The 14795-nt window shown below is 35.7% G+C and overlaps 1 protein-coding gene across 1 annotated transcript; it reads right to left on the bottom strand.

Annotated features, from left to right (window-relative positions):
• Window positions 1–900: 900 nt before the first annotated feature.
• Window positions 901–14795, bottom strand: wasf3a (WASP family member 3a). The gene is made up of 9 exons (XM_051108944.1): window positions 14725–14795; window positions 10888–11060; window positions 9315–9449; window positions 8449–8602; window positions 8238–8355; window positions 7262–7446; window positions 5208–5477; window positions 2394–2701; window positions 901–1468 (listed from the first exon to the last, which is right to left on the bottom strand). Exons 2-9 carry the CDS (start codon window positions 11018–11020, stop codon window positions 1311–1313), a joined length of 1461 nt encoding a protein of 486 aa, XP_050964901.1. The 5' UTR covers window positions 11021–11060; window positions 14725–14795; the 3' UTR covers window positions 901–1310.

The raw sequence follows: 14795 nt of genomic DNA on the forward strand, positions 1-14795 counted from the left end.
CAGATTATTCAGTTGAAATAATATTTAAAGGGGTCATCGATACTAAGTTCACTTTTACATGTTGTTTAAACATTAATGTGTGTTGTCAGTGTATGTACAAATCTACCCTATAATGATAAAAATCCATGCAGTGGTTTTTAATTAATCTGTAAAAATAATTTTCAAATCGAGCCGTTCTCAGATGCCTGTCGTTTGTTGTGTCACACCCACAGAGGCCTCTCCCACCATAGTTGATTGACATGAGCGTCTTACCTCAGATCAGCTTTAACAGTCCAACCTCCATGTTTTAATGCCGGAGCAGGGATGTAAATTAGACAAGAATTGATTCCTGACATCTGAGCCGCTGAAGATGCAGTAGATTACCTTTGTTTGTGAAGGGAATGCGCCTCCTGTTCTAAATATATCCATCTATGTTTGTGCAAATTAATCGTGATCCAGCTTCACTTACAGCAGGAGTATAAGGGTTTTTTTAATGAATCTTTGCGATTGTCTTTCCTAATAATGTGCTAGTTAGCAAGTTTAGCGGCTAAACGCGGCTAAACGCGGCTAAAGTAAACAGGCTCGTCTCTCCACAGAGAGAAGAGAGGGGCGGGGGCGAGCAGAGCTCATTTGCATTTAAAGCAGCCTCGACCAGAATGGGATGATTTTTGCAGAGCTTATTTTGACAAGGTAAAAAGGGTGTTGTTTTACACTACCATTGAGAATTTTTAACCAAAGTATATTATAGACTTTTTATTAAGACCCTAAAGAATCAAAACCCCTTTAATTAATAAAAACAGAAAATACTGAAGAAACACATTTGCAGATCATGTTAGCTTCTTACAATACCATGATTGCTTATTCGCCAGATTGAAATTTTTTGTACAAATGGTTTGCAATTTCTTTCTTTCTATCTTTTCTTTCTTTTTAAATGAACAATTGTGTTGATCACAGATCTTTTTAGATGTACGTCAAGACTTTTTCATGGCTGCAGTACACTGTGCTTTCTGCCAGCTGGCAACCTGGGATGTCTAAATATTATTAGGTGTAATTGAGAGTGGGTGGAGTCAGACAGCCCAAGACAAAAACAGACATTCTGACAGAGAGCGCACATTTCAAAGCAGAATAATAACTGGCTGTATCGCTGTTATTCGGGGAAAACAAGTATATGAACTTTGAATATTTTCTAAATATTTGCAAACATATTATGGTATTTGTGTGCTTTAGAAGAGTCAAAAAATGACATACAGCACCTTTAATGATCAACTACTGGCTGTCTGAAGGTGAAAATATGTCCTGATATTTACTCCTGTGTGTGTGGTTGACTATCATCAGTCAGACCATTCATTCTCATCAAGTTCTGAGTCATCTTCTGAGTCGCTATACTCCACTGCAATGCGGCGAGACAGTATAGTGGCCACATCATTTCCCACAGGCTCTCTTTTAGCCTGCTGTTCTTGTTGCTCCTGTACTTTCTTTAGCTGAATACCTGAACACAAAAAACACTCATGTAAACACGTTTTGTGCATAGCAGTTTGACACTTTTAAAATTTTAACATATATAGCAGCTGTTGAGCTTGGACTAAACAACAAAAAATAGAATATTACAATATTTATCAAAACGTGGTCATAATCCATTTCAGATTATGTACTGTATCATGAATGCCTTTGTGAAAAAGAAGTCAGCTTAATTGTATTGAATGTGCACTTGTTATGTATCTCAAATCTTAAAAGTATGTACTTGCAGATAATATAAATGTACCTAACAAAAGTCCACTTTCATGACAACACATGTAAAATGCAGTTTGTAATCATGTCAAATTACAATTTTAAACAATTATGTTTAAATAATCTTTTGTAATGCTTTAAAGAAGTACATGTGAAGCACTTGATTACAATTTAACTGTAGTGTGTAATTCAGTATTACATGTTATATGTAATATTGTAATATTACAAACTTAACACATTTTAAATGTACTAAATTGCAACTTCCTTATTATTATAACTATGTTTTCAAATACATAATTTTCAGTGGAAAATGAAGTGTACAATAAATGTTTGTCATTATATTTGACAGCAAAGACAATGGAATAATTATGAAAGTACACATAAAGATGTACTTAAGTTCTAAATAAGTTGGTCAAAAACACTCTAATTCAACTGCATGAAATATAAATTTACACTATAACACAGTTTTTCACTTCATGGGATTTAACACATAATTACGTCAGAAAACATTACATCCAGCTCACACTTAGGAACAGTCTTTTAATGTATATTATTTCCATAATAAGTACTCTTTATAAAAGTATGCTGAAGTGTACTTCTTTTTCACAAGAGTGTACTGTACTGTGGTCATGTTAAAGTGTGCCACTATGGACTGTTGTCCATACGCACAAACACACTCCACTTACCCATGCGTATTGCCGAGAGCAGGTCGCTGCGAGCGTCTGTGACAGGCTGCAGAGTCAGTCTCCGTCCCTCTCCAAGCGCTACTGGATGAGGTGGGACGGGAGGGGCTGGAGGAGGAGGTGGACCTTCAGGAGGTGAAGCTAAAACAGGTCCAGGAGGTGGGAGAGGTGGAAGAGGATAGCGTAAGGCTGATGTGATCGCTCCAGGATGAGGAGTAGCTGGAGGTGAGGCGAAAGCCGTCTGTGCAGATGGAATGACGGGACCTGGTGGAGGTGGCGGCGGGCCTGAACTGGCATAGTACTCCATCATACTATAAGGGAGAAAAAGAGAGCGTGAAAAACCTAGTTTTTGAAACCTCTACATGGACCAGCATACATGGTCACCACCATACTGTATATTTTGTTTTGGATACAGGCTTTTGACTATTCGCATTAAGTCTGTTCCACTGTGTAGCTTTTTCTGGCCAAGAAATCCCTACTTACATTAAGTGGGTTCATCTGAAAAAAAATAATAAACCAGAATAAACCAAGAAAATTTGCAGAAATATTGACTTTGCGTTAAGAACTTATTACGTTATGTGTTAAAAAGTATCAAGTAGGGTAGAACAGGGCTAAAGGCGCCTTTGATTTTATTTTCCTCTAAACCACTCGATGGCAGAAATACGTGGCGTAGAACTTTCCAAAACATCCGCTTTTCAACATACACGTGCTTGGTGCGATCGCGGGCAACAGCCCAAAGTCGATTCTGTGCTTGCTTGATCTAATATTTGATGTTTTTAAAAATGTTGTAGATTTAAGTAGCAAATAAGAAAGACAAAGGTCTTCATAATGATTTTCAGTTTTGTTTAGGATAATTAAAACAGCAGTTTTTAAATGACAAAAGAATATGTTAAAGTATGGTATTTGAAGTAAAAAGAGCCCCTGCTGTTGGGGCTAAAAGGCACAATATTAACATGATAATTAAGAGAAGGCTGACTTTTCCATTTGTTAACATGACATGGTTAGATTCAGATGTTAAAAATCATATATTATGTTGGGTGTCTATCTTAGAGATCATCACCATGTTTAGAATGAACCCATCATATTTAAAAACATGCTATTAATCATATCATATAATAAAATATAATTTGTTGTTACTACTGTAAATCTATACTGAATTATTATGGGATCCCCTTCAATGCTCTCAGAATCTTTACATTTTAAAATGATTTTATTTCTGTATTTTAAAATATGTTTTATATTAACATAATTTAATGACAGTATATTTACTGAACAACAACAACAACAACAAAAAAAAACAAAATATATATTTATATATATATATTGTTTTGTTTTTGTTTTTTTTTTAAGATTAGCACAAAATAGTACAAACTTTGCAAAAAGTGATTGTTTTGAACTAGTATTAACTCAGACATTATTAAAAAAAACAAAACAAAAAACAACAACATTATTTTAGCTAAAGTATTTGTATCAATACTGTGTGCCTTTTACCCCATGCTGGTGAACCTTACCTTTTATACGTTTTATAAGATTTTTAAACAAAATAAATGACTTTATTTTCACACAAATGTATTTTTCTGCACTCATACACTTTGGGTGCAGTGAAAAGCATATTTTTTCTTATGGGGTGCCTTTAGCCCCGTTATACCCCACTGATTATTTGACTGCCACAACTCCAAATTTTCTTTCCAAAATCCTTTTATCTTTCTAAAAGTGCTCAACACATTATTCCAGTATTCTGGAACTCTCAATTTAAAAAATGAAAAGCTCTAATTTATGCTGAAGTTATTATGCACATGCTGCATTGTTCATGGCCAAAATCAGGGGTGCCCAAACTTGGTCCAGAAAGGCCGTCGACCTTCAGGTTTTAGCTCCAACTTGCCTCAACACACCTGGCAAAGCCACTAGATGGCAAGCCATTACCCAAAAAATCGTAATGGCTAAAGCTAACGCTTCCGGTCTGGCAGTATGTGGGAAAGGAGACCAGAGGCCTTTTTTTTTTTTGAATAGATGTCAGTGGAGGAGAGGCTCTACTATGCTAAATAAACAGCTTTGTAGAGGAAACAGCTTATCATCTAATGAATCATCAGCCTATCTGCTAATTTTCAACATGTTTTACACTAAACAATACCTTTGGATTGAACTATTTTTAGAGTTTACCACGAAAAAAATGCTGTTTTATAAGAGAAGTCACTAGCTTTTTGCGACAGGTGGGATTCAGCTTACGGTACTTCTCATTCCTATGGTATCCGTAAAAGGTGACTGAGTGTCGCACAACTCTGACTGAAAATCAGTGACGTCAAGGCTGTAATGTGATTGGTCATTTAGAGACACGTGATCCAAGTTAGCAATTACGCTTTCTCCAATAGTAAGTAATACAGACCCTCTCATCTCCCAATAGAAAGACAAACTCTGTTTCTAGTATGCTTAGTAAGAGCTTGATTATCTGGTTCAGGTGTGCCCAACTAGGGTTGGAGCTAAACTCTGCAGGACACCGGCCCTCCAGGACCAAGTCTGGGCACCCCTGGTCAAAATGAATATGGCTTGATACAACAATTTGACTCTAAAAGCATACAAGTGATTGTCAGGAGTAGCAAAAAATACAACATCAAGATTGAAAGATTTACACTAGAAATATACCTTAAATTGTAGACATATTTAAATAAGCTACACTATACAGAATGTTATGTGGTTTAAAGTTGTATGTTTATATGGTGTGTGTGGAAGGTGGGACACTAGTGCTTCACAGCAGACCTTCAGCAGAGAAATGTTTCAAGACATAACTACAATATCTTGTTTATTTGAATTTGCTGTTACCCATAATCTGTTGGTGGAAGCGTGATGTTTCCATTCACTCCATTTTCAGGGGGTGGGTACTGTGGAGGAGTTGGATGTGTTCGAGCAATTCCACCCACTCTGTAGCCTACATCACCCACAGGCCCTCCAATGCTGTGGTACTCGTGCTCTACCCCTCCATTTGCGCTAGATGACGCTGTGTCCACAGGCATGAAGGGATGCGGCTGTGCATGTGCCCGTGCTTGAGCGTGACACGCTGGGACTGGATAGTCTGAGTTGTTTGGATGTGGTCTGTTGGAAAGAAGATTATGAGGATTTTGAGGAACTGAACCAGAAAAAAAAAAGTTTTATTTAAAGTAATTATAAAGCACTCAATACAAATCTGCACTACCAGTTCAATGTTTGAAATAATTGCTATTTTTTAAAAGTTTTAAAAGAAGCCTCTTGTGCTCATCAAACCTGCATTTATTTGATCAAAAACACAGTAAAACAGTTATAAATGTCTTAAGTCTTATACAATCCTTCAAAAATAAGTCTAATATGCAGACTTGGTTCTCGATTATACCAATTATTATTAATAGTTTTCTTATTATTATCAATGTTGGACACAATCCCAATATTTTTTATGAAAACTATGATACATTTTTAAGGATTCTTTGATGAATTTAAAGTTCTAAAGAAGAGCATTTATTACTTATCCCAAATCTTTGAACAATAGTGTATCGTGATTTACACAGATATTAAAAAGCAAAAACTATTTTCAACATTGATAATAATCATAAATGTTCATTCTAATCAGCATATTCTCCATACTCCATAGACTGGAGTAATGATTGCTGTTGATTCATCATAGCAATAGATTACATTTTAAAATATTTTTAAATGGAAAACAGATCTTTTAAATTGTAAAATATTGTTTTTACTGTATTTTTAATTATAACTGATGCAGCCTTGGTGAGCAGAAGGACAAAAGAAAAACTTTAATATCTAATTATTTCAAACTTTAATGGATTAGTGTAAATATACAAAATTTAAACATTATTTTGAGGAATCTTGTGAAAGCAAATATCTGCACAGAATATTCCAAATTCAAAATAAAAATGCAATAAAAATTAAAATGTTTCCTCAGAGTTTAAAGGGAAAATAATAATAATAATAATAATAAAAAACATCCACTTGCGTTTTTTTTTAATTTTGTTTCAGCACTTTTTTGCAATTATCTTTTTCAGCTTTTGGAATGAAAAAACATAAGGTGGGATTTGATTTTGTATATCAGGAATTGATTTAATCTCTGGATGTGAGTGACAGGTTACTGAAGGTTAATAAATTATTTATATACACTGCAATATTCCATAAAAATAAGAATTGTATGGAAGCCCATTTCCGCCACTAAATAAAATATTAAAAAGGTAATTGCGACTTTTATCTCGCAAGTCTGACTTTTTTTTTCAGAACTGTGAGATATGAACGCACAATTCCGAGTTATAAAGTCAAAATTGTGAGATATAGACTCACAATTCTGTTTTTTTTCTCGCAATTGCGACTTTGTATCTCGCAATTCAGACTTTATTTCTCAGAATGGCAACTTTATATCTCGGTATTCTGACTTTATAACTCACAATTGCAAGTTTATATCATGCAACTGCAACTTTATTTCTCAGAAATAAAGTTGTTCTCGATTTTGTTCTCGATTATAAATTGCAATTGTGAGTTTATATCTCACAATTCTGAGAAAAAAAGTCAGAATTGCGAGTTTGTATCACACAATTCTGAGAAGAAGAAAAAACAAGTCGCAATAACTTTTTTTTTCTTTTTTTTTTAAATTCAGTGGCAGAAACGGGCTTTCATAGAATTGCCTATTTTGATTTAATTCTAACTTTAAATAACTGCTCTTGCGTCCTTGTGCATACCATGCCAGCGTGCATTTCGCATTGTGCGTGTAAATGTTTGCATTGCATTGTCCTATTCACTTTCATTTAGTGCATTACTGTAGCCAATTAGTGGCAATGTGATTATGGCATCAATGCTTTTTAAAATAGCAGGCATTTATACCATGAGGGATAAATTTGCCAAACCTGCCATCTGGAGACAGCGAGCCCTCAGACGATACACCCCTGTGAAGTGAATGATGATGATGATGATGGTCTGGTCGCAGCTCCTTGTCAAAAGCCATCATGTTCCATTCCTGTCTGCGGTTATGAGCCTTACGAACCTTTTTCACCTCACGAGGCAACGTGCCATCAACACAACGCTTCTGCTCCTGTGGATGAGAGAGTTTGTGGAGAAAAGAAAGACAGGACATAGTGAGCGCAATGGAAAAAGAAATCAGCAAATTACTTCTGAGCAATACATATTTCATCTGGGAGTGGATCAGTTGGAGTGAATCATATAGTAAAGAGACTGTGAATAGTTTAGTTTAAATAGTCCTTATAGGAATAGTTTACCCAAAAAATTTAATTTGCTGAAAATTTACTCACCTTCAGGTCATCCTAAAGGTAGATGAGTTGGAGAAATGCAGCATTGCATCACTTGCTCAGCAGTGGATCCTCTGCAGTGAATGGGTGCCGTCAGAATGAGAGTCCAAACAGCTGATAAAAACATCACAATAATCCACAAGTAATCCACACCACTCCAGTCCATCAGTTAACATCTTGCAAAGCCAAAAGCTGCGTGTTTGTTGTAAATCAGGTAGATAATAAATAAACCAAAAATATATCCATCATTTAAACTTTTTTTTTAACTTCAAACTGTTCCTTACATGGATTTGTTTCTTACAAACACACAGCTTTTCACTTCACAAGATGTTAACTGATGGACAGGAGTGGTGGATTAGTGGTGATTTTTTTATCAGACTCTCATTCTGACGGCATCCATGCAGAGGATCCTTTCTTGAGACGGCGATGGAATGATGAGTACATTTTCAGCAAATTTTCATTTTTAGGTGAGCTTTTCCTTTAGATCGTACATTGATGCAAACCCAACTACTTTTGCAAGAGTGTTACCAGATTTATAGACCAAAAATTTTCATAAGACGTTTTTTTTTTTTTTTACCCTATGTTTTCTCTTCTCTTTTCTCTTGTCTTCTGTGTCTTGAAGCATTTTCTCCTTCCACAAGTCAAAGAAATATGAGGGGTCTGTGTAGAACTTAATTGCATCAGTATGGTCATCCCTACATGAAACAAGCAAAACATTAATACACACTAAGCATCTTAATATATAAAGAAGAAGAAGAAGAAGAAGAAGAAGAAAGCATACACACACACTGTAGGCAGAGAGTATGTTGAGAGGTGGAGGTTTGTCGCTGGTGTTGTACATCTCTGTGATGGGGTTTGGAATGCTGCTCTTTGTCACCACCTGCTGGTCTTGAACAGTAGAGCTCTTAAACGCTTTACGCATGTTAATATCCTGCAGTGAAACTGTGACAAAAATGAAGCAAAGAGAATATTACACAACTATACATCAACTACCTCTAGGTACACATGAAATCAGCGCTTCACAGATTCTGTCAGAATTAGCTAACCAACATTTACAAAATTCTACACCTGGTCTATACTTATCTATGAGATGAATATATGTTGGTTTCACAACTTATGTTATAGTAGTTCCATTTAACACATTTACCATGTTTAAATCAATTCCACATGTTTTTCTTGAAAATAGTTCAATGAACTCTGGGCCTGACTGTCATTTCTGTATCATGCTATTAATTATTCAGTGGTACTAAGTCTGATGTTGTTTGGTTGACCTTCCTGTGTAATTTACAGGAATATAACTCTGTTGACATGTTGCTGCTTACCACTGACAGTAACTTTTAATAGTCAGTGATCTATGAGCAGTCAAGTGGTAATGGTACAAATGTCTTTATAACACACAAAACATAAATAACACACATGGGGGGGGGGGGGAGGGGAGGCTTATATAATCACAGATGCCTTGCTGTAGGAAGTCTGGGAATGTCAGATTGAAAGATCACATCAAGAAAAATATATACCAAAGAAAGGCGATGCACAGGTCATTTTTGACCCACATACTGTATGTATGTTAGGTTTAGTTTGGAATGTCCTGTTAAATAAGCATCCCATGTCTGGTAAAGTGCATGTGATCTTTAACTTTTGACCTTTGACTGACCTTCCTCCACACTGGAGTCCAGCTGAGTGACCTTGATTGCGAGACGGTCTATACGGTCCTGTAGAGAATTAGCACGGAGGTAGAACGTATTGGCTTCATTAAAGAGCTCACCGAACACGTCCTCTGCATGTTTACCTATAGTAGTTGAGAAAGAAAGACTGAGGTACACTTATTAGGAACAATCCTCTTGAAGCAACCTGTTCGATAGTGGTTATTCCTCAGCTTTTGTTCACAGTCATAGTTGTTATGTTCATAATTCATTTGCATGCTCTAATCTACTGTAAAAATGCAAAACACACACACACAGGGTGATTCACTGCAAATCGCACAAACACACATATCATATGGTGAATATGAATTCAGCGGTTCAGCGCTTTTTAACCCATACATGCATGTACTCTGCGTCCACATCTGTCGATCGCTCTGCGCTTCGTGGGATTAAGCTTTAGAGCATTAGACCAGTAAACAAAAAAGCAATGTTATCCCATCTCATTTATTCTATCGATTTATAATGTATTTGTGGAGAACAGAACTTGCATGGATAAGATTCAACTATATTATAAAGTAAACTGAAATGTCAAACTGGGTTTCCAGAAAACAGGCTGCACGTTTTTTATCTGCAGTGGTTTCTATTAGCTGAAACAAATGCTTGCTATATTTTTTAAATTGTTTTACTGTTTTAATTTAACATCTATAACACATTTAAGTAAAGTTAGATTTTAAATATAGATATTTTTTCTACTTAAAATACTATCTCAGTCTCATATTAGTGTCAATCCAGCACATTCCCATTGTGACAATTTCCAGTCCATCAATTAATGCCTCGTGAACTAAAAAGCTGCATGTTTGTAAGAAACAGACCTATCATCAAGGCATTTTAACTTCAAACTGTAGCTTCTGTCCAAAACACAAGTTCATAAACTATATTAACACTTCCTCCTGTGAAAAAGGTCATCTCCTGTTGTTTTCTCACATCAAAATCCTCCCACATATTTGTTTAGAGCTGTTTTGAACTGTAAACAGTGCTTGATCTGTGCAGATTTCTCTCCAGATTCAGACCAGATGACTTTTTTCACTGCAGAAAGTAATATTATGGATAGAGGACCTGCATTTTAGCTAAAAGCAATAGTTTGAAGTTAAAAATATCATAATGATGGATTGTTTCTTACAAACATGCAGCTTTTGTCTTCTCAAGATGTTCACTGATGTACCGGAGTGGTGTGGATTACTTGTGGATTATTGTGATGTTTATATCAGCTGTTTGGACTCTCATTCTGACGGCACCCATTCACTACAGAGGATGCATTGGTGAGCAAATGGAATGACACATTTCTCCAAATCTTATGAAGGAATAAACTCATCTACATCTTGGGTGGCCTGAGGGACAGTACACTTTCAGCAAATTTTTATTTTTGGGTGAACTATTCCTTTAATTTCATTAGCCCCTTTTGTATAAGGTCTGTCAAGTCAAATTATGAATTTGAGGGAATTCATAACATTTTCATGCCCATTATTTATTCTAGTTTTAAAAGTAAAATTCTATTTCTGTCTAATATAATGAAGCAGGTCTTACTGAGGCTGCTGAGTTGGCGTATGATGGCGGAGAGAGTGTTGTTGGTCACACACTCCAGCTCATTGCTGATGGTCTCAGGTAAAGCTCCTCTACACAGGTGCCGGGGCTCGATGTTTCTCTTCACCAGCGGCATGACTCCACCTCACCGCATACACACAAACAAACCTCAGCGCCTGTAAGAACACGCAAACAGGCAGACAATTAGACCAAAATCCTCACACCATCTATTGTGCTTCATTCACAATGTCACATAAGACTAAAATATAAACATATTTGAACTTCCAAAATGCAGTCCAAATGAAGCTTCAAAGGGCTCTAAGGAAGAAGGGTCTTATCTAGTGAAAAAAATTACAGTTTATATACCTTTTAACCACAAATGCTCATCTTGTCTAGCTCTGCGATGCGCATACATACTCTGTGTAATCCGGGTAAATACAGTTAGAGTATGACGAAAAACACCCATCTCGTTTTCTCCTCCAACTTCAAAATCGTCCTGAATCGCTGCAGAAGTACCGACCCAGTTTTAACAAAGTGAACGTGCAAAGAAGGTCAAATGCCAAAAAAGGTAAAACAGTGATGTAGGATGATTTTGAAGTTGTAGGAGAACATGACGGGAGTTTTTCGACATACCCTAACTGTACTGACCCAGATTACACAGAGGTTAAAAAGTATATAAATTGCAATTTTTGTTTTTTTAGAAAATAACCAGTCGTTTCGCTGGATAAGACTCTTATTCCTCAGCTGGGATCATTTAGAGCCCTTTGAAGCTGCATTTAAACTGTATTTTGGAAATTCAAACTTGTGGGCACCATAGAAGTCCATTATATGAAGAACATTCCCGAAATGTTTTCCTCAAAAAACACAATTTCTTTACGACTGAAGAAAGAAAGCCATGAACATCTTAAATGTTCTGTAAACAAATTATCTGTAAATTTTTGTTCTGGAAGTGAACTTCTCTATTAAGAGGACAGCCATGAAAACCATGACATGGAACGATGAAGAAGACACCTTTAACTATCTATCTCTTATCTATATCTGTTACAGAACTATAGACATGTTCCACCAAGGTGCAAAAACTACACAAAATTCTTTGTTTTACTGTTGTTTTATTAAAACTTAACAAAACTTTTTTGTGAAATGGTTTGCTTAATAAGTGGTGTGTTTTTGCTTGATATACTACTTGGTTTAATATTTTGCTATCAAATTCACTGACATCAAGTTGCTCTTTTGCTATGTTTATATAGTCATGAATAAACCTTGTGTATGGTTATTTTATTTTAATAGTATCTTAAGTTATAAATGTAAATGGCTAAATGGTCAAATATATTCACATATCTAGATTTATTTATTTATTTACAACTACACCTGCTGTTTCTTCTGAAACAAGCACACTTTAGAATTGCAATAATGAAAGTGTCTGTTTGACACTTAAAGGGACTGAACTTAAAGGAGAAGTCCACTTCCAAAACAAAGATTCACATATAATGTACTCACCCTCTTGTCATCCAAGATGTTCATGTCTTTCTTTCTTTAGACACACACAAAAAATGTTTTTTTTTGAGGAAAACATTTCAGCATTTTTCTCCATATAATGGACTGATATGGTGCCCCGATTTTGAACTTCCAAAATACAGTTTAAATGCAGCTTCAAATGATCCCAAATGAGGTTGTAAATGACCCCAGCCGAGGAAGAAGGGTCTTATCTAGTGAAATGATCGGTTATTTACATAAAAATAATACAATTTATATACTTTTTAATGTCAAACGCTCGTCTTGTCTTACTCTGCCTGGGCTGTTTTTTCCCGGTTCATGTCAGTTAGGGTATGTCGAAAAACTCCCATCTCATGTTCTCCCTCAACTTCAAAATTGTCCTATATCGCTGTTTTACCTTTTTTGTCAAGCATTTATATTGAAATAAAATATATCCATCCATACATTTTCCAAAAAGGAAGATATACCTATAATTCCAATTACTTCTATGTTGTGTGTTTTAATATATTAGCAATTAGACATTTGTAATGGCAAAGTTGCAATTAAGAACACTTAAAATATATTAAATGTAATACTGAATAACTCACTAGTTAGATTTAGTAATTACTTTACATGTGCTTATAGTCAGCACACCAAAATCTACGTAGGTGTGTTGAAAAGTTACGAGTGTCTCTATTTAAGGACTCTTACAAGGACAGAAAAATTAAAAATATGTCATCATTTTCTCCAAACCAGTTTTTTTTTTCTCCTACTGCTTACAACAGAAGTTAGTTTAAGAATGTGTGTAACCAAACAGTTCCTGATGACAGAATTTTCATTTTTTTGGTGAATAATCCATTCAATTGGTCTTTTATTTCATTAGTATTACATTATCTGCAAGTACAGTTTTTTTTATAAAGACTTGAAGCACACTTCAAGTGCACATTCAGTACAGTTAAGTGCACTTTTTACACAAAGGATCCCCTATAAACACCATTGCACATCACAGGGTAGCTTTAAAGCATCCACATGTTTTGTTAGTTTCACTCTGTGGCCTACAATCCAGAAACGAGTAAGGTAACTGTATGTCACCAGAAGATTATACAGGGGGAGGCTGGTGTTCCCAGCCTCTCAGGATTAAGTTATTAGACAGACAGACACACACACACACACACACACACTGCTCTCTGGATTACACCCGCTCACTCACATTAACTCCCATGACACATACGAGAGAGAACACGCTAGACTCATCAAAAGATCTAACACATTCCTCCATATTCATAAGGTTACTCTTTAATGCATGAAACCAAGAATGTGCATAGAATAAATAATTTTCAGCTAAAACATTAAATCCACCACCTCCTGCAGAACATAACTGTACTGAGGCATGTTTATTTCAATCAAGGTTCAAGGTTTCCATTATTGGATATGTGTTATATATAATGCAGGTTTGAAATCACACTCCCAGTCTCATTAGAGCTAAATTTAGGCTTCAGGTTTCAGGAGAAGCTAAGAGTGAACATAATTGGTCAGCAGCTCTCTGTTAGCTACCAATCAGGCAGGCAGGCTTGTGGAAATGTCCATTAACTCAAATGGAAATCAATGGCTCACTACTCAACGGCGCTCCATTTCACTAGTAAAAGCACAGAACATGCATTATCACACTGTACAACATGACACTAATTATGTGTTAATGACCAAACAAATGAGAAAAAATATTTCTAAGATAAGCATCATTAGATGAAATTACTGAAGACCATACTATATTTTAAAATGCAATAGAGTAGAAATATGACAAACCAGCAAGATACCATAGGATTTTACTGTACATCTTTACCAGAGGTAAACAGAGATTAACTTATAGAAGTGAAGTATTTGAAAGTAGTACCATGTCTTTTTATAGATGTTACCTAGTTTGTTTGCTTGATTATCCTATACTTTGGCATGGTATTTTTTTTACCCCCAGTACTCCATGTCAATATCAACGTCATACATATGATAATAATAATACACCTTATACAGGTGCATATCAACCTGACATCACCATACCATCCCAGTACCATCATACCACCATGGTACTTTCTTTAGGAACTGGTGTTGACAAAGTGCTCCCAACTCTAAAACGCTGATTCATAGTAAAGTTGATGACTGTACTGTAATTAATATAAGGTCTAGCATCCACTGAATTAGGAGCAGTGGCGCTCCGCGCTGACGCAGACAACTGCACTCGAGTTTATTATAGGGGACTGTTAATCTAGCAACCAATGTCCTAAATAAAGTATATAGATAAACTTCAACAAACACAAGATTAGCTATATTGTAATAAAGAAGCACTTCTGTTTGTATTTTAAAACATTCGCTTACCAAAAGTGTCTTGAATGCAGATAAGATGAAAAGGACCGTCTGCCTGCGCTGACATCAGGGCATCGTATTAG

The sequence above is a fragment of the Labeo rohita genome, chromosome 5 (genome assembly GCF_022985175.1).
Source record: "Labeo rohita strain BAU-BD-2019 chromosome 5, IGBB_LRoh.1.0, whole genome shotgun sequence".
NCBI classification, from domain to species: Eukaryota; Metazoa; Chordata; class Actinopteri; order Cypriniformes; family Cyprinidae; genus Labeo; species Labeo rohita.

What these genes read in the sequence shown, in the direction of transcription:
- wasf3a (XM_051108944.1), bottom strand. Translation starts at nt 11,020, where the DNA reads ATGCCGCTGGTGAAGAGAAACATCGAGCCCCGGCACCTGTGTAGAGGA. An exon ending in ACGCCAACTCAGCAGCCTCA is followed by an intron (nt 9,450 to 10,887) that starts GTAAGACCTGCT and finishes CAACTACTATAG; the next exon opens with GTAAACATGCAGAGGACGTG. An exon ending in GCTCTCGGCAATACGCATGG is followed by an intron (nt 1,469 to 2,393) that starts GTAAGTGGAGTG and finishes TTTTGTGTTCAG; the next exon opens with GTATTCAGCTAAAGAAAGTA.